The sequence below is a fragment of the Scatophagus argus genome, chromosome 15, assembly GCF_020382885.2.
Source record: "Scatophagus argus isolate fScaArg1 chromosome 15, fScaArg1.pri, whole genome shotgun sequence".
NCBI classification, from domain to species: Eukaryota; Metazoa; Chordata; class Actinopteri; family Scatophagidae; genus Scatophagus; species Scatophagus argus.
In genome coordinates this window covers 4473080-4498645 of record NC_058507.1, presented here as the reverse complement: position 1 = coordinate 4498645, position 25566 = coordinate 4473080, and the positions used below count along the sequence as shown (strand labels likewise).

General features: G+C 44.0%; 1 protein-coding gene across 3 annotated transcripts in view; it reads left to right on the top strand.

Annotated features, from left to right (window-relative positions):
* The window catches only part of pacs2 (phosphofurin acidic cluster sorting protein 2), a 52061-nt gene that overhangs the window by 11630 nt on the left and 14865 nt on the right, over positions 1–25566 (top strand). For 2 of the 3 annotated variants that reach the window (XM_046413038.1, XM_046413040.1), the window contains exons 2-7: positions 21002–21089; positions 21515–21604; positions 22372–22497; positions 24720–24882; positions 25184–25257; positions 25455–25535. In XM_046413038.1, coding sequence (XP_046268994.1) covers positions 21002–21089; positions 21515–21604; positions 22372–22497; positions 24720–24882; positions 25184–25257; positions 25455–25535 — 622 coding nt within the window. Of the gene's footprint in view, positions 1–8521; positions 9039–21001; positions 21090–21514; positions 21605–22371; positions 22498–24719; positions 24883–25183; positions 25258–25454; positions 25536–25566 lie in introns of those variants that run through there. The other variant, XM_046413039.1, reaches the window with a different exon arrangement.

The following is a 25566-nucleotide window of genomic DNA, read 5'->3' as shown; positions in this document are numbered from 1 at the left end:
AGTTAAACTGGTATTTGAACTGATTTTCAATGAAGCGTTTAAGTCTATCTAATTGAAGTTGACACAAATGATTTTGTGTGTTTCAGCTGGGAGGCGATCTGACTTCGATCTGTTTTATATACTTTGTACATTTGTAAGTTTGTCTGTTTTCTCAGTGTTTCCTATAATCTGGGCTCGTCCACTTCTAGCACCTCCTGGTGCTCACCTGCACAATGCAACACATTCAGGCCTGATGGCCCGACACCAGTGGTCAGCCTCACCTCTTGTGGCTGAAGGCGAGCACATCCTTACAGCCAGTTTTAAAAAACTCTTCCCACATGAAAGGAAGCTTCCATACTGTAGCAGCATATTAACGCCCATGGGTTTTGGCATCACGTTTTCAGTCACTAAGCTGAAAATGTCATGCTTTTTTGTGCCCAGAAGTGATTAGAGTGGGTCTCCAGCAGTGCAGCATCATGGGTGGAGCAGAGTGGAGTGGCGCGCTGCAGTTCGCCGCATACAAAGGTCTCATTTGTATTCCAGTTTCCGCCGGGGGGCTCTCGGAGGGCGCGGATCATTTTGTGTTGTGCACAGTGGGTTAGATTCACTGCTTTTTTGGCTGCGAAACATTAAACAGCGACTCGGCTCTCTGCTTGATGTTTCCCTGCCTCCTCTGTTCTCCGTCAGCTGGTTTAACCGCAGACCTCGGTGCCGACTCATAACCTACTTACGCACTTTGTCTTCCTTTTAGGACCGTCACCTCTCTTTTCCTCACTGTTAAACTCACAAATGTGCAAAATTACTCTTGTGTAAGCCGTTTCCCTGGAGATAAAATCACTTTCACTATCCATCCTGGCTTTAATTGTTTCTAGGTCACTTTTACTGAGCTGATGGAGGAAATTGAATTCATATCACCCTGACCTGCATTTTTAATGGGTTTCATTCATTATACATAAAAAAAGGTTTCTTCTTCTGGTTTGGTGGACGACAGCACTTCTCCAGTGTTTTCTCTGTGTGCGTCCTCTCGCTCTGCCTTGAAATATAAAATAATATGGCCAACGATATCTGGCACCGGGCAGAAATGGGAAGATTTGATTAATAAGCTCTTTCCTTGTGGCTGGTATTCAACAGCTTGTTATTTGTGTTTTCCACTGAGTTTTGAGGACACGTTGCTTCCTTCAGTAAGCTTCAGAAAGAACTCAGCTGTGTGTGTGTGTGTGTGTGTGTGTGTGTCGGATTGTGAGAGGAGATGAATGTGGTTATTTTTGGGTGATAAAAAAATCCAATTGTGACAACAAAACCAACGCTGAGGAGTGACATACTTCAAATTTTCCTCGCAGTTTTAGATAACTGGTTCCTTTTAAAGCGTCATTCATACACGTTCACAAAGTTGATAATAAAAAAACAAAACATTGAGTGCATCTGCAGCCATTATGGTTTCAAGGTGATCCTACTTTGTTACCTTTTTTCAGAGTTACAAATGTGCTGTTTTGACAAGTAGAAGGTTTGCAGGAATGCATTTACAGTCTAAGTGTCCATCCAAATTTTACATTTCTGCACACACAGTGGATACATTACGCAGACAGGAGAGGTGGTCAAGGTACAGCGGCAGGATGTGTCAAACTGGACGGCGAATGTGGTGAAATTGCTGTTTTTCTGGAGGGTAAACGTGGACTGACCTTGGGAACTCGTCATTGCAGGCTGACTGGTGTTTTTATGGTGCACAGGCGTGTATAAAAACATCCCGGGTGATACGTTACAAAACAACAATCGGTTGATATTACACTGCAGTTGTTTTCCAGAATCCATATATTAAACTTTAAGATTAAGTCCTTTATTCAAAGCCTGCTGAACTTCATCCTCAGTCTGTCCTCATCCCTGCAGAAAGCCGTGACAGACGCCTGGAAAACACAAGGCTGAAGCTGTGTGTCTGCTTCAATGCAACTTCAGTAACTCTCATGTCCCTTGCAGGCCTTTTTACAGGAGGATGAGCCCCCCTCACCCTCCTCCCCCGCTTCATTCAGCACCTCTGGTGTCTGCAGGTAACAAAAGCCATAAACCAGCAGTTCTCGTTTACACAGACTGGGATGCACACTCTTATTGATCTGTGTGTGGTTTTGTCACTTCAGTATTCAGAGAAAGTTAGCTTGCTCAATACTTTTGTTTACATCTACTAATAGACATTAGTTTATTGACTTTTACTGTTCAGCTGGGAAACTAGTCACTGTGGATCCAGTGATTTTTATTTTATGCCAAGTGCTGAATTATTTAGTCTCACTAGGCTGCTGCCAGATCTTTTATCTCACATCTCATTATTTTTAATATCTCACAATTTCTCATTATTGAAATTAATTTGTGCTTTTGATGACAAAGTCACCTATAAATGTGTGGTTTGTCTGTTTTACATTTAGCCACACTAGCGGTGCGGCTACAGGAATGGCACAAAATTTGTTACAGAAAATCTTTGGTGAACCTGCTAGTGCCACCATGTTCACATTTGTAGTTTTGACTGAAATCCATCAATCATCCAGCTGATGAATTGCAGACACTCGGGATGAATTGTAATCAATTCTGATGATCTTTAAACTTCCCAGTTAGCATCGTCATCAGGTCAAAAAAAAAGTAAACAAATGACATTCCCATCAGCCTCATCTGTACGTTGAGATTAGTGCTAATCGGCAGCTGTCGGCATGACGACATGCTCAACTTTATACCTGCCGGAAATCAGCGTGTTAGCATTTAGACCAAAGCACCACTGTGGTCAGAGACCCTCAGTCTAGTTTACCAAAAGTCAGAGAGCACATGGATGTAATAATTCAACATTTAGTTTTGTCTGTGTCTTTGTTGTTTAATCGTGTCGTGGTAATAAGAAGCTTTTTGAAATTTCCCCAGTCTCATTTAAAGCAGCTCTAACACATTAATTTGATTGAATTAAATAGAATTGTGCTCCCATTGTCTAAAAATAACTCTCTTGTGATTATTGGTTATTACCAGATAACATCTTCATTTCTGTCCTCTTTGGTCTTCCGTACTTTGTCAGCATGAGCAACCTCTTTGAGTCTCATGTCTCAGCCGGTTTCACGGATCGATTAAAGCGATCTTTTGATCAGTCGCTGTCTTTCCTTCCGTCTCCGTCTTCTCTGTGGGCCTAAAGTGAGGCAACATCAGCGAGGCAATCGAGTTTGGATCTTGGCAAAAAGACATATTTGTCATATCAAAGTCACGTGATGTGTGATCATAAAAAAGCTAGCTGATAGAGTTTGATATCTGAAGTTGTTTTGAAGACTACAGAGGCCTCTCTCATCCTGTGAATTAAAATTAAAGCCCCCCCAACTCCCAAAAACAAAGGAGACATTTTGAGATGGATGGATTTGGAAAGAACCCATTCATTTCCCGCTTGTTGAGGATGACGTCGGGTAACATGCGACAGAGACACCGAGGACACCTCTGTTGTGTGCGAGGCTAATCAAGAAGCCAGGCTACAGTGCAGCTTTGAGCAGATGCCAGCGTGTGAGACAAAAGGGAAGAGGACGACTCTGATCTGAGGACCGGCGGTGCTTTGTCTCTGAGCGTACGCAGACTGAACCCCCAGACGCGTCTCCGTGGCCTAATGGCTCCCTCTATTAATAAAAGATAAGCAGTCAATTATTGAGCTGTCAAAGTGGCGTGAGGGACGACACGGGCAGGGCGGAGGGGAGTCAAGGAGGTGTGTGTGTGTGTGTGTGTGTGTGTGTGTGTGTGTGTGAGGAGCTTCAACCATTTCACCTTTTTCATATGTATCCCTCTGTCTTACACTTCTTCTTAGTGTCTGTCACCCTCTCTTCCTTTTTTTTCTTGTCTTTTCTTTCTATTTCTGTCCCTCTTTTGCTTTATTTCACACTGCGGATACATCAGACTGACTGCAAAGGCTCGCAAAACCTCGTCCTTAATCGTCCTGGTGGTTTATAGAGAGGGAGTGTGGTGATGTTACCTGAATCTGAGATATGTGGAAAAACGTTTTCCTCAAATGAACCTGCTAAACCTTTTTCCAGGTAGCCAATTAAGACAAAACAAATTGAAACCACAGACGACACCTTTTGATTTTCGCTTGCATCTAATGAATCAATAATAATGAATCTAATAATGTCATTTATTTTCCGTCTCGTCCCATTAAGTTTTGATTTTTGTCGTCTCACTCTTGTTGTTGTTGTTGTTGTTTGCTTCTTTCCTCTTGTAGTTTCATTTCTCGTGCTTTAGATCCCGGGGGAGTTATCCTTTTGAAGCTTGCACAGTTTCTTTTTTTGTGCTCATTATTATCCCGCTGTGCAAATTAAAAATTAAAATTCTCTCGTACACGGAGACACTCACACACCACCGCAGGTTGTTTGTGTACGGGGATGCTTCTTAAAATGCAGCCGATGTGTTCCTCTTCTTCTCCTCCCGTTAATTTTGCATGCGTGTCATAAAAAGTGTCTTTCATGTTTTCATATATTTTCATTTGTACTTCGATTTACCGTTTTACAACGTTGATTTTCTTCTTGTGAATTATGTGCAGCCTTACCCTTTTTATTCTTACGTATTTCGGCATGCTTTCACTAAGAGGAAGTTTCTCCACTCCTCCTCCTCCTCTTCCTCCTCCACCTTCTTTTATGTGCCCACATTCACTTCTTTTTATGGAGCCCCCCTCCCCCAGAGCCAATTAAAAAATACCAAGGTAGCCTTTCAGTTTACATTTTCTTTCCCCTCTTTGCTTTAAAGATAAAAACCTGAACTATCCTTCTCTTTATATATTTTGTCCACCTAATAAGTAAAAACATTCCTGGAGAAAAAGCCTCAGTGTTTCCCCCTCAACTCCTTTCATGAGAAAAACTTGTGGTCTGTTGTTGTTGTTGTTGTTGTTGTTGGCGTAGGCGGAGGAAGAGGTACGAAAAGGCGAAAGCAGAGCTGAATCTACCTCCCGCCTCTCCGTTGGCCTTCGAAGCTTAATGATCTACTGACACAGATTCACTGAGCAAATATGATCGTGGTTTATAGGAAGCCGGGAGGCCGTTGAGGATTGAGGATGGAGTTTAGACTTTGCCTCCAGTTGTCTGTTTATTATTCATGAGTGACTGAGGGAGACGGCTTGCACATGTATGAACCTCAGCTGCTTCAAAGAGGGGGATGAATGTGTATGAGTGCATGCATGTGTGCTTTTATTTTGTACTGCATGTGGGATATGCTGTTGTCGTACGTCCTCTGTTCACTTTGTCCAAATGAAGGACTACCTGCTTCTCTGTGAGGTTAGGAGTCTGAGGAAATTGAATCACCCCCCAAAAATGTTCAAAATTTGGATGAACTCTAAAATATGTGAGTTTAGTGTTGAGATGGATGTACAGACAACCGCCACTGGATGACTGTCAAAGTGAAGAAAGCTTTAAGACGTGATGATTCTCAGGCAGGTTCTGGAGTTAAAAGGAGGGTTTCAGCAGGTGTGCCAGAGTCAGAGTACCTGTTTCCAGTCTTTATGCTAAGCTAAGCTAACTGGCTGAAGCTTCATATTGAACAGACTGATATCTGACTTTCCAACAGAAAGTGAAAAGGCTTACAGTTTAATGTTGAGCTTTTACTTTCAGTACTGACTGAGGATTTGTGTGTGTGTGTGTGTGTGTGTGTGTGTGTGTGTGTGTGTGTGTGTGTGTGTGTGTGTGTGTGTGTGTGTGTGTGGACACTGCACTTCAGTGCACATTTCATTTCATTCACAAACTTGCACTCTTCCTGTCAAAGCTGTCTTCTCTTGTGAGACAGGTTGAACTCAAATCTATTTTAGGCTTTGTGTGTCCTGAGCTCAAACACACACACACACACACACACACCAATACCAGTTCCTGCTCTGTCACTTCACTACACTGTCTCCCCAGCCAGCCGGTAAATCCCACAACTGAATATTGCATGAGCAGCTGAGCACTGGAGAGCCCTCGGCACACGGCTGAATAATGGGAAAGAACCAAGGCAGATTGATTATAGCGTGTGTGTGTGTGTGTGCATGTGTGTGTGTGTGTGTGTGTGTGTGGTATGACTGCTTTGTCTGCCTACCACAGCAAAGCTCAGCTCGGACCTTTTTCACCTGCTACAACTTGCATATCCAAGCCGCATTGTTTTCAGGGTGTTAGCGGGCCGCTCCTGCACAGCTCAGTGCCTAAATCAGGTTACTAACACTGCAGTGGATCAGGGTCAACTCCCACCGGGACCACACATACTCAACTAAATGCTAATATGCTCATTTGAGCTCAGTGCTGCAATACTCAGACTGAGCTGGGCAGCAACGTTTCGCTTTCTTGTCGAGAACCAGCCGAGGTTCTCATCCGGTGTCTGTTTGTACAAGATGAAGCTGGAGGGAGCAGTTAGCTTAGCAAAACTTAGCTTAGCATAAAAACTGAACTCAGGGGCAATTAGCTCGCTTGACTGAAAAACAAAAGCAAACAAACAAAACAAGGTGTCCCATGTTGGGCTCAGACGGTGGAGTAGATAAACCTGAGATCCTGTTGACTTTCTGGGATGTTTGCTGTGAGATGACTCTCTACACTGAGAGTTTCTCGCTCCAACAAAATCAGTTTTGACAAGACTCATTAATGTCTTATTCCCCCGACTGTAGCCATGGGCTCGCACGTGGAGTGACGATGCACCTCGCTCTTTTCCTCTCGGTTTCTCGCTGTCTGAAAAGCGACAGCTGATGACACTCTTAAATCACTACGCTGATGTTTTTGTACTTTACTGCACTTGTCAAGCACGAATAAGTTGCTGTGCTGTGAGTCGGGGATGGAGGTCTGACCTCTGCTCCGACTCCGACATCCGAGATGAACGCTTCCTGAGTGAATTTGACTGATGCAGCTGTTGACGTCTCAATTTGTGATGTTGAGGGCTTAATTACTTACTGAGGCCACTCTGTCCAATCAGAATCAGTCAGCTTTAACAGCCACATGTGTTTGTGTGTGTGTCTGTAAGCAGTGGTGGAAAGTAACGCAGTACATTTACTCAACTACTGTACTTGCACAATTTTGAAGCTCTTATACTTGAGCAACTCCATTTTATGCTACTATATGATTCCACTTTTCACAACAGTTTTCTCCACTCTGTTGTAGTTCCTTTAGAATAACGTTTGAAAGACTCATGATAACCTATTAAAAGTGTTTCCTAAACTTTTTGCCTTCTGACCCTTCAACAGCTCCACCACCACACAGGGAGATTTCCCCTTTAAACTTCTCTGATGGTATCATTTAAATTCCAGGAGGGAAAACGTCAATATTAGATTGAAGAAAAAACAAAAAATGCAGCATACACATTGATGCGTCAGTATTGTCAGCCTTTCAGTGTGATACGTTAACGTATGTCAGTCACAGGAGACATTTTACTGCAGTCAAAGTAGTTTTACTTTTGATAGTTTAAGTACATGTTGCTCGTAATGTTTCTGTACTTTGCTTCCACCAGTATATTTTGAGGTTTTGTTCTCTTCCTGTCCCTCTCTTTTCATCTTAGCCTTCATTTTCTCTCTTTTTCTTTACATAATTTTATAGTACACTCTGGGCTTTCGTTGACTTAATGGATAAGACCAGTAAATGTGCAGGAAATGTCCGTCCGTCCGCTCTGCTCCTCAGGAGGAGCAGTAGATAATATCGTTTTCTCCCTCGCTGAGTAAAAACAACCTTTCTTTTCACGTCAGGGCTTCATTCTTGCGATCCCGTTGTGAGTAGGTTTCTGCAGGACGGACAGAGTGATTGGGAGTCGCAGGCTGGCAGACGTCAGCGCTTGAAAACCCAAACCCTGACAAAGACGGTCTGGCTGTCAAACTAAAATAAAACGTTGCGCCAGGCTGCGACTCTCCTCTCTTTCTCCTTCTGTCTTTGCTTTGCCTGCACACTCGTACTTTAGTATCCAGCTTTCACTTTTCACAGCCTTTCATCTGCTTTATGCTTTGTGTTCTCTTGTTTCCCTCTCTGTGGCTCTCTCAACATATAAAGTCTGCCTCTGCCACAAACCTGCTGAGTTTGGGGATGCAGGACCTGTGGTTCGGATGTGGCGGGCGGGGGGGCGCAGTCTGGGCACTGATCCAGCACATGGACAACCCCCACCCTCCGCCCTTCCTTGCCCTCCATCCCAAGGCTTCCTGGCATCCCGTGACTCGCTCCACCAGGATAAAACTGGCCCACAGGAGGGAAGAAAAACAAGAAAAAGAGTCCAATCATCACTCTGAGCCTTCCTCAACTTGAACCAGCTCATAGCTTTTCCAGATTCAGCACTTGGCCTCGACACTTTGATTTGACCCGACACGGAGTTTAGCGTGCAGCTGCGTACTTTAACCTGAGGGGAAAGTATTCAGCATCAAAGTAATGATCAACTTGTGTACTTGCTTTTTATTCTTATGAAATGAACAATGTGGAGGGGATGTTTCTCCACTCCTGATGTCCCTGCGTCCTGTCCTGCTTTCTCTCCAAACGTCTCACCACACTGAGATCTGATTTCAGCAGAGGTCGTGTTGGAGCCGTGGCGACGGCGGCTCGGTGCCGAGGCCGGCGTGGAACAGGAGTCCAACATGCAAATCTGAAAATGAAACATATTAATGTCAACAGGAAAAGCCTTCCAAGTTCTTGTCTCTAAAGTTTTGCCGAGTAGACTTGGGGCCTCAACAGCGACTTTCACTCATTGTGCGACTGTTCTGTCAAGAAAAGTGACAAATATACTCCAAACTTGTTTGAGTTTTTAGTGCTCCGTCCCACAGTGCAGTGAAAATAGGAAACGTAAGAGCCGCTCGCAGCTGGGACAAATTAAAACTAATTGAGGGCCTTGGTGACACAGCTCAGGAAACAATCCTGCATAACAACAACAACAACAACAAAGAGGAGTTCAGCTCGCTGAAAACGACACATTTTCTCTGTCACGTCGCGTGTTTTATCCATGCAGACAGTTTGGGTTTCACACAGCGGATGCTAACATGTCCTGCTGACTGCACGTCGTCCACCTCAGTGCAAACAGGTTTCACTGCAGACGGCCTCGTCCCTGTCAAACCTGCATCATCCGGGCAAACTGAGAAATTGTTTCTATAAGTGAGAAAACTTTTCTTTTTTTGGGGGGGGGGTAATTTAGCTAAACAGACTTTCTTTGTATTAATTCTTTGGACAAATATTTTTTCTTTCTCTGTGTTTACTTCCCAAACTTCTTCATCCGTGCACAAACAAAACTTACTTAACTCCGTTTGCACTCGTGTTTCTGTGTCTTTGTACTTACGTAATCATTGTACTTTTTAATCTACTACATTTATGTAAGAGCTGCAGTTACTTTACATATTTAGGCTTTCCATGAAGGAACGTTGAAGCTCACGAGGAAGAAATTGCTGTTAAAGACTAAATGAGCGCTTCTTCAAGTCATTGAGTCATCAAGTCATGTTACAAGACTCACCTAACAAAAGATTTGATTTATGTCATGATCTCTTGCAGGGGGCAACAACTGGACTAAACTACTTATAAATCACAATCAGTAATCTAAGTAATCTATCACTTGCGGGGGACGTTTTCCTTTCCTTTCACTTTAAGCTGCCCCATAATCAGTGGTTTACAATTACAAGGTGTTAAATGATAATGTGGAAACAAGGTGAAACCAGTCGCTCATACCTGAGTCTGCAGCTCCTTTGTGGAGCTTCATAGCGAGCTTTAGCTCACGGTTTTAGCTGTTCTGTCATCCCTGTCACAGTGTTGTTTTCAGCTTCATGTGGCAGCTGTTTTTAATGAGAACACCCCGAAAACCCCGCTGCACGCTACCTGCCCGGCACCAGACGGCAGGCAGACGCGGCGAGCGGCGAGCTGGTGAATGTGGCAGAGCATTTAGCAGCTGAAGACCCAGACATTTTCCCTCAGGAGTGTGTTGAGGCCAGACACTTGGACTTGGTGGACATAAACACGACCTCGGGTTAACATGGTGAAAATAAGTAACTGTTTGCTTCGTTTCCATGCAGGACTTGTAGTTGAGGTTGAGTGTTTTTTTATCACAGTATCGCAGTATTGCACCCCTGCAGTCAGGCTTGATTTCTCGTAAAAGACTGAAGGGTGCCGCTGTTCACATGAGTGTACAGTGTGTGTGTGTGTGTGTGTTTTACAGTATAGTGTGCTTTTGTGACACAGCTGACACCCCATCCCCGCATCTCCCTCCACTCTGTAACACTCAGCAAAGCAGAGATGCCTTGAAAGGAAAGAATTCAGCCATGCAGCCTGATCTTCGCTGGGACAGCGACTGAGCCGTGTGGCCGAGAAGCCGCCGACTGCGGCGTTACAGAGGGTGTTGGGGTGGCGTGTCAGTCACCGCAGCCTGAGCATGTGAGGCATGTTTAGAGTAGGATGCCACCAGGTCTGAGGCAGTGACTGTGCTGTGTGTGTGTGTGTGTGTGTAGGGTGTATTTAAATAGCTGGAATGCAGTATTTATCTGTAACGTGGTTTCAGGTTTCAGTCTGGGCCTGGCAGGCAGGACGCTGCGTCCCATGTGACCGCTGCTATTTCTTTTGCCCCCCTCTTTGATGTCAAAGCATGCACACAGATCTGCTTTCAGTACTCACAGGCGCGCAGTAAGTCGCAGCTTGTGTAATCCCGGTTGCCATGGTGACAGCAACCCCCACCCACCCCCGTGTCTGTGACCTGTGCGACAGGTGCGGAGACGTTTCCTCACTCTCTTAGGTTTGAAAGGGCGTGATGAAGAGGCCATTTCGCCTCATCAGAGAGGAGACACAGATGTGCGAACACCTCGATGAAAAGAAACACGCCGCAATCACAATCACATCTTGAACGTTCAGCTGGAACGGCGACTGTAAAGTAAAATCAGCGTTAATGAAACCCGTAATTTGCTGGCAGATCATGAGGGGAACCGAACAGAAAACTGACTGGTTTTCTTTCTTTCTTCTGTCTCCTCTAAAGTGCCTTCCGTTGGAGAAAATGGGATGCAGATGCTGCACAGGCTGCCCCACATTGTAGAGAATGAATTGTCCCTCATGAGCATTTAAAAGGTGAAGTAGAGTGGTTTTGTCGCAGAAGTGCAGTAGTTAGTGCCAAGATGGCCACTGTGCACCACTGAGCCGTTGTCTCTGCAGGAGGCCACACGGCAGGTGCTAAAACCCCCTTTATTAAGCAGGAGGTGCAAAAGGCTGAGCGTGTTGTGAAAGTTGAACACATGGTGGTGACTTTATTTGTAATTAATTAATAGATTCCCACCCACTTCAGTCTGCGGTAGTTTGCTCGTCTCCCAGTCTTGAATTCTCAAAGGAAACAAAGTCTCTAAAGTTTACCTCTCAGCTCTCCACACAAAGCTGCAGAGTGGTGCAGAGGAAGAGGCGCCTCTCCTTTCCTGCCTGCTCAAGCCTCCGTGGGCTCCCGTGCCGGCGACGAACCTCCCAGGTGACATTTTTGTTTCACTGACAGGTGAAGGATCTGACAGGGAGGACGGGGGATGGGAGAGAAAACTTCCTCCAAGTTTCCCCTTAGTCTGCTGAAAAAGACTCAACTTCCTGCAGCTGAGGAGTTTCAGGGCGTCTCTGACGGCTTGTTTTCACATTTTTACTGAGTGAGTCACAAAAAAAAAGGACGGATTTCCATACTGGGACAAAGATGGACGGAGATGGTTTTCCAGAACCCCGAGAGACGGTGGAATTTAGGTCATCTCAGCTGCCTGACCCACGCAGTGGGAGAAGACCGGGTCAGGGTGGTGCTGCTGTGACTTCTCCACATGATTGTGTTCACACGTCAGCTTGTTGCAGACTCATACTGTCTACTGAATGTGCACATGCAAACACAAACATGCACACAGTCAGTCAACCTCACAGGCTGAAATGCTTTAAGAGGCACATTTTCCTTGCCCAGCGCTTAATTTCCAATATGTTACAGTCATGGAAAATACTCATCTGTGATTCTTAACATTTGCCGTGGGTAACCATAGCAACCGCACACCAATGCTGCTGAGTCATCACATTACAGCTCTTTTTATATACACTTTAACTTATTCTTTTTGATAAGTGCTGATGGAATGGAAAATAGTTTTGATTCGTTTTTCATGTTTCAGTTATTGCACATATTCTGAAATAATTTTGCAGCAAGTTATAACCAAACAAAGTCGGGGAACATGGAGTCACTTTTGCCACTAGCTGGTAAATCTGATCAGGATGCTTCTTTGTGTGTTATGCATGAACTGAGTTATGACTTTGAAAATGTGATGGGTATGACTGGTGACAACACACACACACACACACACACACGCGCACACACACACACACACACACACTGTATCAGACTGCAGGGGGTAATAACAGCAGAGAAGCCTTCCTGTTGATGGTTAACAAACACCAGAAGAGGTTTCAGTGGAAACATTAACAGAAATACTAACAATAGATGATGATATACTATATGGACAAAAGTATTATTATTAGTGTGTACATATATATATATATATATATTAGTATTACACCACCTGGCCATTACACTATCTGGGACTGTAATGACAACACACAGACAGCTTTGCAGCTCTAACAGCTTCCACTCTTCTGTGAAGGCTTTCCACAACATGTTGGAGTGTTTCTGTGGGGATTTTTGTCCATTCATGCAGTAGAGCATTTGTGAGGTCACACACTGATGTTGGACCAAAAGGTCTGGCTCACAATCTCCGTTCCAGTTAATCCCAAAGGTGTTGGATGGGGTTGAGGTCAGGGCTCTGTGTGGGCCAGTCAAGTTCTTCCACACCAAACTCATCCAACCATGTCTTTATGGAGCTTTGCTTTGTGCACTGGGGCACAGTCATGCTGGAATAGAAAAGGGCCTTCAACAAACTGTTGCCACAAAGATGGAAGCATAGCATTGTGCAAAATGTCTTGGTGTGCTGAAGCATTAAGATTTCCCTTCACTGGAAGTCAGGGGCTGAGCCCAAACCCTGAGAAACAGCCCCATAAAGAGGTGTGTCTGCATACTTTTGTCTATATAGTGTATTTTTTTTGTATTGGTTTGGGGAATCCCAGCTTTAAATGCACCAGCACAGTAGAGTCAGACTGCGGTGTAAATAAATAAGCTGATGGATGCTGGGCTGTGATTTCCAGGCTGGAGAAAAGGCTTTTATAGTTTGGTGGCCATTCAGCTGGTATAAACTGGGTCCATTAACGCCTGCAGAGTGACACTCTGATGCCGGATGAAGTAAACATTTCTGGCCTTTAAGCAGCCCTGAGGGGATGAGTACCTCCAGTGCAGTCCTCCATATTGTAGTGCCAGTGCTATTCAGGCAGGGCTCAGGAAACCTTGAAGGGAAAAAGTGATTAATTACTTTGACGAGCTGCTGTGGGAATGAAGCATCCATGAAGCATCCATCCGTCAACTTTGGGCAGAAGTCCAAAGTGCTGATGTTTGCATGCTCAGCTTTAGCGGGTCGGCAACTTCAGTGTTTGTTAATTTGCCGCCAGTTTGTCCAATGTGATACTGAACGGGTGTTTCCACGTTGTTGTATGATTTGTGTTTAATCAGAGAGCTGTTGGAGGGCATCCATCTTTTTGTAAACACAGGCCACACAGAGTCAGATTTCAGTCTCCAAACAGATTTCTTAATGACTTTGAGGCGAAGCAGTTTGTCAGTTTGCTGCTCACGTGTGACAGTGAGACTGCAAAAGACATTAGGAAACTGATAAATGATTACAGAAGATAGATAAAATGGTGAAAAGCATCACTCTGTTCGGCTGGTCCCCGGAAGCTCCATCTCTCCTGCCTCTGACGGCGGCGTGGAAATGTCAGAGCAGGAAGGCGAGCATCAATATGACAGGCATCAAGTTTTCTCCTGATGCACTCCAGCTCATAAAGAGATGATTCAGCCACTCACACGGGGTCTGACTGCGCTCCACTTTATTCACGACTGACGGCTGCCCGTTTAACCGACATCAGAATTTCCATGGCAACCCTGGAAATTCATGCAGCGTGTTGAGCAGCAAACAAATATGTCTGAATCAGACAGCTTTATCAGAGGCTGTCCAGACTGTCAGCGGTCAGTTTGGACTCAACCGTTTGTTTGCTTCACAGGAACAAAATCCCAAAGCAGCTCAAGCCCTTTCCCATCAGCCCTGTGTTCATACATGTGTGTGTGTGTGTGTGTGTGTGTGTGCGTGCGCATTATGTGCATCATCTGTCGATTTACTGCCAGTCTTGTGATTCAAACATTAGAGGTAATCAGATCCTTCTGCTCTTCCTGGTTTGAGCTTGACTCAGCCTGCACACAGCAGTCAAGTGTGGTAACATCAAAGTGACCCAGAGGTCGCTGGTGCGAATCCACGAGCAGACTGAAACACGAGTAAAAGTCTATATGCCTGAGGCTCAGTGTGGCAGCGATGGCCGTTTAATGCCAGGAAACAGAACTGCTGAAAGCTGAGAGAAGTTCCAAAAGAAAAGGACTTTAGATAACAGGGAATTAAAGCTCACTCATTAACAAATAAATACATTTGTATAAGTTTGGGGTTTTAGATTATAGTTATGTGGGGCAACTGTTTCCTTACAAACAGTCTAAAACTGCATTTTGTGAGCCTTAGCTGAATGCTAATGTTTAGCTTTTAAACTTGATGTCAATATGTTAACATTTAGTAAGTTAGCATGACTGCAGTTAGCATAGTGACATGTTAGCAGGGTCAGGGTCTCGTTTTGTCGCATACCAAATTTAGCATGAACAAACTGCATCAGATTATGCCAAAGTCTGACTGGAGGAATTCTTCTGAATGTGTGCTGTGAACAGCTGGAGAAATAATTCAAAAAGCTGACGTGACAGCATTTGAAAACTTTTTTGTGCAACAGTTCAGATTTGGGGTCTTTAGCCTGTTTCTTAAACGGGCTCAGACGTACAAATGCTAATATAAATACAGTAATTTTCAGTCATTTTTCAGCCTGTTTTCATTTCCTCTGACTTGCAGCTGTGGAGGAACATGTTCCTTTTTATAGCAGGAAAACAAATATGGATGGAAGCCATGCCAGTATACTGTGTGTAGTCTAGGAAAGAGCAGTGAGTGCTGACATGTGTGGCTTTTTTCTCTGCGGTCACCAGACCACTAAACATATTCATATAAAAGGCAAAAGGAAAAACCTGTTGTCATAAGGCTTCACTAGACCGCAGGAGTTAAATTGAAAGAAAGCTGGAATAATTCTCAAATCTGCCAAAAACCTGAACAAGCGATGGCAGACAAATATTGAGAAAGTGTGGCTCTTAGGAAATACCCAAATGTTTTGTTTTTTTTTTTCATTCTTATTGTTTTTATGCCCAAGTGAACACGATCAGATCACATTTCAGATTCGGGACAGAAGAATAGCAGCGAACTGGCAGAAAAAGGTGGTACAGTATAATTTGATGCAGTCTGCTGTGTCAGCTCAGCCACACTGAGTGGGAGTGCTGGAGGTCAGGACCACTGTGATCTGTAGTGCCCTGAAGTGTTGCAGTGAACATTACAGAGCTGGCACAAATCCACTTTCACCTCAGCAGATTCAGAAATTGGATTTTCTTTCAGTAGATTGAAAGTCTCAAAGAGCGCGGTTTGTCCTGTCTCTCATAACGAGGTGGGATACTTTGTTATTTTGCTGCTGTACTGCAGTTTCAACACAGCGTACGTTGCGCCTTAAGCACACAGCGGTGACAATCCAATCGCAGCGCAGAGGAGAGACGGCGCTGTAAGTTTAAATAACACAGCTGAACTCCCTCCGAGCTTGGCTGTGACATGTGATCAAAAGCAATGCAGAGATACCAAATGGTAAATCCTCTAGTTTATCCTCTGCGCTATGGTCTAAGCTTCAATCTGTACATACGCTGTGTCCTAGCTGCTGTTGGATAAAGGTACAGTGTCACCACTTTGTCAGGATTCAGAAAACTGGCTTGTTTTTCCTGTCACTCCAGCTCAAAAGGTCCTGAAATTTGACTCTTTTTGCTCCAGATGCACAGCTGGTCTGCATTGTGGTGGAAAACCCATCATCCAGTCCAGTGGAGAATCAAATGGACGTCCTGAGATATCTGATACACCGTTAACTCGATTCTCACTACATTTTCAAGCATCTATTTTAAGAGCCTTGTGTGTGTGTGTGTGTGTGTGTGTGGCAGAAGAGCAGGAAGCAGCGGCGTGAAGTATAGAAATCTCATTATCGATGCTGCTCGGTGCGGCAGGCCTCCCAGTGTACGGTTGCTCGACTCTTACTATTAAGAGAAGGAGCAAATCCAAGAGATGAAACTGAACCGCGGATGTTTATGTTTTCCGGCCGCCACACACACACACACAGCTGACGTCTCCCTTCACTTCCTGACTTGTCTTATCCCACTCTGTGCGTCAGGATTGGGTACAGCTTGTGTTTTTCTGTTCCAGATTTTAAGCTGTTTAAAACTATCTCAAATGAAAACCAGTTCTAGATTTTATTAGAAGAATGTGACATGAATGTTAAACATTGGTTTCAGATATAAGATAAGTATTTAAAGCAGCTGCTGGTGTAGAGACATTCATGGCCACCAGAAGATGGGTCCTACTGACTCTGATGATCCTCTGCCTGAGGCTGACATTGTGGTTTTTTGGGAAATGTCTCCACAACTGTTGGGTTGACTGTTGCTTGACAATTGCTTCCCTCTCTTGATGAATCATAATCACCTTGTAAGCTTTTCGTCAAGTCAAAATTGCTTTAGCTCATGACCAACAAACTTCTGGTACTGAAGACTTTCCCTTCAGCCTCAGCTGTACGTTGTGTTTATCCAGTTTGCATGTGAGCAAATGTTATGTGTTCGTACACAAAACAAAGAACACGGTGAACATGTTAAATATTACATAAGCGTGTTAACATTGTCATTGTGAGCCTGTTTGCATGACAGCCGCTGCTGTTTGACATTTACTTGACAATTACTGCAAAGATCAAAAGCACATCTTGTCCTGTGAAGTGCATTTCTGATTGGGGGGTGGCGTAAATCATGGTGATTTGATTTCACTTACAGATATATAAGTAACAATATGGTGTTTGGGTTTTTTTCCTTGTGCTGTCATTGGTACAAAAGTATGCAGACATACCTCTTTATGGGGCTGTTTATCAGGCTTTGGGCTCGACCCCTGACTTCCAGTGAAGGGAAATCTTAATGCTTCAGCACACCAAGACATTTTGGACAATGCTATGCTTCCAACTTTGTGGCAACAGTTTGTTGAAGGCCCTTTTCTATTCCAGCATGACTGTGCCCCAGTGCACAAAGCAAAGCTCCATAAAGACATGGTTGGATGAGTTTGGTGTGGAAGAACTTGACTGGCCCACACAGAGCCCTGACCTCAACCCCATCCAACACCTTTGGGATGAACTGGAACGGAGATTGTGAGCCAGGCCTTTTAGTCCAACATCAGTGTGTGACCTCACAAATGCTCTACTGCATGAATGGACAAAAATCCCCACAGAAACACTCCAACATGTTGTGGAAAGCCTTGACAGAAGAGTGGAAGCTGTTAGAGCTGCAAAGCTGTCTGTGTGTTTAGAGTGAAGTGTCAATAAAGTCCTTGATGGTGTAATGGTCAGGTGTCCCAATACTTTTGTCCTTTTGTCTGTATAGTGCATGTATTAGTTCCAGTACAGCACCAGTCATCAGGTCTGCCGGCTGTTTGCAGCACAGTGTTGATACGTCCATGCATCACTGACACCAAAACAAATTCCTGTTGGTTTGTTGTTCCTGGCAGGTGAAGTGATTGTGCTATCACAGCACCACGCTGCCCGCTGGTCCCCCCCCCCCCTTTGCCAGAGCATCTGTGCTGAGCTGGCCTCGGGATTTGGCAGGGCCACACTACAGGCAGCAGGTCGTGCGCTTCAGCGGCCCCTGTGGGGATACATGGAGGGGACAGAACAGGGACCAGGCGTCTCTCCGCTGCAGCTCCAAAACAGCAGCTGTGCGCTTCTCTGTGTGTGTTTTAGTGTGTGTCGGTGAACATGCAGGAGCTCAGTGCACTCAATGCATTAGCCGGTGGCAGCGTGTCCTCGCCTTCAGTTCAGAGTGAAACCTCGGCACTTACATGTGCATCTGATACTCCCCACTGCTTCACCAGCGTTTTGTGCTTCGTTGGTGATAGTAAACTGACATCAGAAAGCGGACCATAGAGAACTTAGGACCGGATTGTAGTCCAGATGATTTGGAGACACACTCAGACCGGATGAGCTGAGTTGAAACCACCTTTTTCCGTTTTTTTCTACTCCGACACGTTTCAGAGGGAAATATTCTACTTTTAGAGCACAATTTGAGAGCTTTAGTCTTCACAACAGTAAATTTAGAGCTTACAAAATATGATGCTTGTCTTGTCATCAAAACTGTATTATTTTAAAAATCGTGTAGGTCATTTTTCAATCATTTTAATTAATTTTTTTGTTGTTCGACCTGTTGGACGGACAGAAACCGTAATGTAGTGGTGTAACTTTGGGCTGAGGGTAATTGTGATAGCATTTCTCAGTAAGTTTCCCAACTAACCAATCAAATGAATTTGAACCCCTATATAGACAAAAGTATTGGTATGGCGCCATTTTTCAGCACAGATGCTCTGCTGCATGAATGGGCCAAAATTCCCTCAGAAACACTCCAACATGTTGTGGAAATCCTTCGCAGAAACAAGCTGTCTGCGTATTTAAAATGCAATGTCATTAAAGTCCCTGATGGTGCGATGTTCAGTTCTTCCAGTACTTTTGTCTATATAGTGTGTCATCCAATCAGTGTAGTTGTAAAGAATGCTACCCTTTTATTAATTCACCCCAACAGGGCTGTTTTGATGAAACCCGTGTTTGTGACCCAGAACAACCTTTGGTGGGAAAATGTCACCGATACTTAAAGTTGCCCTCAGCTCCACTCGTCAGAATTTTAGGCCACCACCCAAAGAGAAATGGGTCAGCAGAGATCCTCTTACAAATTAAGTGGTTTTTCATTGGATATAGCATTTCAGGGCCACTTCTTTGGACTCATACTGCATGATAAACCCATTGTGAGGGATAAAAACAGCACATCTAAAAGCCAGAAAGCAGAGTAGTCCCTGTGGCAGATATCATGTGGTCGTCTCTGCCCGCGCAAACCAGCACCCAGCCACCTAGCATAACTGAAATAGACGGAGCTGTGGGCTTGGAACCAATGGAAACACGGCAGAAAACAAAACATTGTCTGTGTGAGAGCAGGCCGAAGACAATGCAGGCCTTCATTGGCTTGTGTCCATTGTGCCTGGGATTTCTTGGGTCGCGTCTCAGCTGAAGAAGAGAAAGGTTTTCATTTAGCCTGCCGGGGCTTCTTCAAACCTGCCATTGTCATCGCTTCTTCTCTCCCCGTCCCAATGTTTTCCTTTCTCTTGAGGCTGATTGATACGCCTCTGCGGCACACACACACCGTCGTGTCACTCGGCACACTGTGTGGTTTTGAAAGCCCTTGACTGTTTTTCCCTTTGTTCAGTGCTTCACCGTTCCCGATCTGTCAGTGTTGTGTCTGTGTGTTAGATTAACACCTTAGGTCAACTCCTCAGTCCTTACACTAAATGACAGTGGATATTGGTGTATTAATGTTGCCTCCCTGGGCTGTTTGAGCACATTTCTCTCTCCTCCGTCACTCATGGCAGTTTTGACCGACTTCTTTTACTCTGTGGAACAATAAACCTTCACTGGTGTTCAATGACCACTCCTGCCGCTGAATGACTTTCGTTGCGTTGTTATGCCCAAGAATAATGTAGCGGTGATGTCATTCCAGCCAACAGCACCATTAACACTGTTTAATTTTGCAGTAAAAAAGAGAGCAGGATGATGAATGGCTGTTGAAAATAGGCCTCCAGACCGAGAGCAGCCAGCCTGTTCAGAGCAGCTCCTCTGAATGATTCAGTCAAAAGAACCAAAAGAATGGCTGTGAAGAAAAGCTTTTCTTTTTCACTTTCGTCTTACGAGGAAGTTTCTCAAAAACCCCCCCTCCAAAAAACAAAAAAACGTGACAGGCTTGTTAAAGCAGTCGCCCCTGGCTGCTCAGCCACCGTCCTGCCTGGTGTTGCTTTTCTGCCCCCCATCTGCCTGTGAAAGAGGATTTAACTCAGCCTCCTGCGAACTAACAAGTGTAGGAATTTAAAAACCTTTCTTTGATTTGCAGCCAGTTCTTCCCTCATCGCACCAGTGACCAGTTTTATTGGGTTTCACTGATGAGAAAACTGCCTCATAAGGTCATACACTAAATTGACAAAAGTATTGGGACAGCTGACCATTGCACCCACAGGGACTTTAATGACATTGCATTCTAAATGCAATAGCAGCTTCCACTCTTCTGTGAAGGCTTTCCACAACATGTTGGAGTGTTTCTGTGGGAATTTGTGCCCATTCATGCAGTAGAGCATTTGTGAGGTCACACACTGATGTTGGACCAAAAGGCCTGGCTCACAATCTCCGTTCCAGTTCATCCCAAAGGTGTTGGATGGGGTTGAGGTCAGGGCTCTGTGTGGGCCAGTCAAGAACCTGCAGCAGTGAAGAAGTGAATCATGCAGGTCTCCAACTTGTAACAAAAATCAGAATTGCAGATGTTTTACAAGGAAATAAATGCATCCAACATGTTTGTTAGACCTCAAGGACGCACACACAATTCAAAGTGAAATGATGTTTGTCTGATATAAATCAATTTAATAAACAACAACAACAAAATAACCCATAATCTTATAACTGAAAAACAGGATATTTCACAGTTACAAACCGCCAGCTGGTGCACTATTCAGTTCAGATAAAACACTGACCTGCTCACATGTTTTTATCTGATCGACTCAAGAGCGTCAAATTAACACCTGCTGTAAACTGTGAAAATGCATTTGTGAAATTATCACACCAGCGCAGTCATTAAACCTGCTGACGCTGTGTGTCCTGACATATTGGACGTGTTTTCTTCAGTGTAAACTGTTTACGACTTCACAGTCTGTATTTTTTATTTTTATTTTTTTCTTGTTGCCGATGACTCATTTGTTTGTGTGTGTTAAAAAACCCACTGGTGGCAGCGCTGAACCGAACATCATGTCTACATCTCTCTGCAGATTGTGCAGTCTGACTCTGAAGAAGCTGGTTGTGATGAGAGAACTCGATAAAGAGCTGATCTCCGTGGTCATAGCCGTTAAAATCCAGGTACGCTGTTGGACCAATCAGATATGTTCACCAGTCCTGTGAAGAACAACAAGAAAAGCTAAAGTGTCCTTTTTTCAATCTGTATTGTATTTTTTTCCCTAACTTCAAGGCATTTCATAAGAGATTTGTTTGAGATTTTATCCACTATACTGAACATCATGTCATAAGTTAACTCTGACAAACCTCAGCTGTTGAGCAAATCAAAAAGCAGTTAAAACACGTACAGTAAGATAGTGTAGCTTGTTCACACATAATTGATCAGCACTATTCCGACACCGGTACCAGTCTTTTAAAATCAGTCAGAGCCTGTTGAATGAGTGAGTAACAACAGCAGAGATGCAGAAGACTTCCAGGAGAAAAGCCCCCTCAATTAAACACCAACCAACCAGAACTTCTTCTTCCTTTTATTTATTTATTTTCTCCAGGGCTCCAAACGGATTTTGAGGTCCCATGAGATAGTGCTGCCCCCCAGTGGGTCTGTGGAGACTGATCTGGCGCTCACCTTTTCCCTGCAGGTACAAACACAAACATCACCAAGCTGCTGTTTGATTATACAAACAAATACCAGAGATCGCCGAATGAACACATTTGTGAATAGTTTTTCATATTTTATCCTTTGAGTTAAATAGGTGTGGGATGAGTTTAGTTACACTTGTTGCCTTGGCAACTGTTCAAACCTGCATTGGAAGCACATGAGATATGAAACTTTCTTTCTGATTTCTGTTGTGTGGAAATGCTGTGTAGAGATGCATGTGTTGTGTGTGTGCACAGAAGACAAAGTGTTTCTACATCACTGAAAGATAGCAGACAATATTCTTTGCTGTTGCTATATTATTGTGGTTTCATACAATCTACTACGTTCAAATCAAAACATTATGGCAGATGTCAGGTTGTTTGCTTATGCTGTCATAAAAAACAAACCAAACAAGCAGAAATCCACACCCACAGTCCTAAGAAAGCAGATAAGTTGGCTTCTTGAGGAACAGTGAAAACTGAGGATGTTTTTTTCTGAACATCAGCTTAAATCGCTGCTTTAACACTTCATTTCAGTTCATCTTGTTGAAGAAACACGTCAGCCAGTGCGACAGTGCAAAATATATCAGGCTCCCGATTCACAGGCCATCAGTTCATTGCTAGTTTTGGTCTTTTTTCATGGGGTTTGTTGACATTAAGAAAAATCTAGAAGATCGCAAGCTTGACCTTTGAAGCTGCCAGTTAATTTCTTGGTGAGTCATTTATGTTTCTTTTTCCTTCTCTTCTTCCCGGTTTCCTCCACCTTCAGTACCCTCACTTCTTAAAACGAGAAGGAAACAAGCTGCAGATCATGCTGCAAAGGCGGAAGAGGTACAAGAACCGAACCATCTTGGGCTACAAGACTCTCGCAGTGGGATCTATCGATATGGCCGAGGTACAGTACGACCGCGCTGCAACAACCTCTCGTTCACAGAGCGACTGGTGTGAAACTGTAATGACGAAGCGGCGGATGTTGGAGCTGCAGGTTGACATTTACTAGAAGACACCTCAGCTTCACCTGGGATTTGGCAGAGCCTCCTGTGCTGGAGCTCTTGGCACTTTGAATCGCACAAAGCAAGAAAAGTCGTCTTAAATAAGTCAGCTTTCCATCTAATTAGTCTGAAAATGATACTTTTATCTCTGAAAGACTTCAGTACAAAACCGGGGCCTCTTTCATACAACAAACTTATGATCAGGTTTGATCTTAAGCAGAAACTCGTGTTGAAGTAGTTATTCATAAAACTTTACTTTGCCGTGGAAACTTTCTCGTTTCTAAGCAAAGTCTAGACTTAAACTCAGGTGATTTTACTGCTGCTTATGTTGGGGCGCTGCAGTTTAGGGCGTCCAGGCCTTTGCATGAGCTTTGTGAACATTGTGATGTGATGTGGAGATTTAGCAGAGCCACAGTGATTGTTTCTGCACAGACTGCGTCACTCTAAACTTTTCACCCTGAATTCTTAAGCAAAACCATTTTTTTTTAATATCGGCCACAGTTGTGTCTTTCTTCCCTAAATCAACACACTCCCAAGCTGTGTTTGGCTTCATCAGCTCACTCGAACATAAGATAAGATGAAGCATAAAGCTAAGATCCATAAATGAGGGCTTTGTTCAAATAATGTTTTTAAAGGATTCGAGGAGCTTTATTGTCATTTCACACATGTAGAAACATGAGGTGGAACGAAATTAGTTTCCCCGGTCCCGGTATAAGCCCAATTACCTAACAAATGCAAATAAATAATAATAATGCTATATAAATATCAAAAGCAATCAGGATAAAAGATATAAACATCAGAATAAAGGTGAAGGAAACTGAAATTTGTTTCTAGTATTTTAAGAAAACCTAGAAAACACGAGTAAGTGGCTCTCTCTAGATGAATATTTTTCAGTGTAGACGATGCTGTTGCACTGAAGGAGCTCCCACGTGGCTGCCAAAGCTCAGTGGAGCTTATTAAGGTCGCATCTCAGCAGCTGAGAGAAGACCAAGAAAAAGAATATTGGCGCCTGGAAGGAAACAAAAAAAAGAAAAAAGAAGAACAGAGCTGTATTTAACCACCAGAAAGAAACGCCTTTTCACGCCTTTCTCTGACATGATACCACAGAAGGTGTAATGTAAACTGTTAGAGGCCGACATGCTCTCTGGACTCGCTTGGACAAAGAGACTAGTCCAGATCTGGAGCTGTGCTGCACTAAAGTGAGTTTGTGGTGACACTTTGATTCTCAGCGGCTGCTTGTTAAAATACGTCCACAATGACTGAAACTCTTTCTTTCTGTCAGTAAAATCAACACGAGCGAGACTCTCGACCCCCAGCAGCTTCAGCACAGCCTCGGTTTCAAACAGCAGGAAATGTTGGGTGGTCAAATGGCAGCACTGAGGTGTGAATGTTTGGCTGCTGAATGATAGATGGTGAAGAGATCATGCGGATGATGTTGATGATGAGTTTTTCGAGCCGGGAGGAGAGGGTCATTCTCTCAGAACTTAATTCTCCAATGTTATGTTAAAGGAATAGTTCAACATTTTGGGGACGATTGATATTTTCACACCATTCTCATTCTCATAAAAATGATCATGAATATAAAACTGGAGCCTGCAGCTGGTTAGCTTAGCTTAGCTTAGCATAAGGACTGGAAACAGAGGGAAGCAACTCACCCAGTTCTGTCCAAAGATAACACCAATTCACACATTATGTCTTGTGTCTTTAATCTGAACAACACCTCAGTGTCGTGAGGCGGTTTTGGCTTTGGACTGAGCCAAGCTAGTGGGTGTGAATGTCAGATGTCAGACACACAAACCCCCCCAATCTGAAAGCACTTCTGACAGAGTAAACTGGTCCGACGTCTCCAGGCTGACGCTCCATATTTATCAAAGTTCTCCCAATAATTCTCACACATTCATCATGAGAGTGGCGTCAGCCTTCATTCAGACAGTAATTTTATTGATGATACCCACACAACATACAAATGTGACCTTTAAAGTATGGACTGCTCATACAGATACTTCCAAATTAGATTTTAAATACAATACCGGTTTAAGATGAGGATGCCAATGCAGTAATGTTTGCTTGGTCATTCACTGCACTTCCTCTTCTTTCTCTTTCTCTTTTCTTTCACGTCTCCCAGGTGATGCAGCACCCGACGGAGGGAGGCCAAGTTCTTCCTCTCTGCAGCAACCAGAAAGACATGCTGGGGAAGGTGGCAGAGATCTGGATCTTTTCCCTGTCCAGTCAGCCAATAGACCACGAGGAGGCAGCCCTGCAGGGAGGACAGAAGATCAAATGCTCCGGTACGCTTTGCCTCTCATCAGCTCCTGCTGCTCTGTTGTTAAAACCGGCAGGCAGCCATCATAATCACCTAACATGCTCGATGGGCTAAACAGAGCAGGGATCACTGGGTTCAGGATGCTTTTACTTATTTATTTTTTCTAATCATGCAGAAAGCGATTAAGTCCAGGTAGCACACAGCACAGTACATCACATATATTTAGATCCTGGCTGCGTGTCAAATTTTCAAGGGTCGTTGAAATATGAATGAGGCGTCTTCTGCACCCCACAGCTTTTCATCTGCCTACTTGTCTTCTGCTTTAGATAACTACTCAGAGGAAGAATATGAGAGCTTCTCCTCAGAGCAGGAGGCCAGCGATGATGCCCTGCAGGGACAGGTGAGTCGGCCAGGAAATCATTTAGGAAAATTTAAGGGCCACGAGGCAAAATGCTCTGGTCAGTCGGGCGATAATCAGACACTCAGTTTAGGTTGGAAGACATCCATTCATTGTGAAGGAAAAGGTTCATAAGTGTACGTAATGTGTGGTGTTTTTTGTGGGAGCCTGTTTTTCAAATTCGTCTTTGCCGTTTTCAGGATCTCGAGGATGACGAGTACGACGTGAGGAAGCCAAAGAAGCAGAGGAGGTCGATTGTGAGGACTCCCTCCATCACCAGAGTAAGACACATGAACCAGGAAGAAGCAGAAA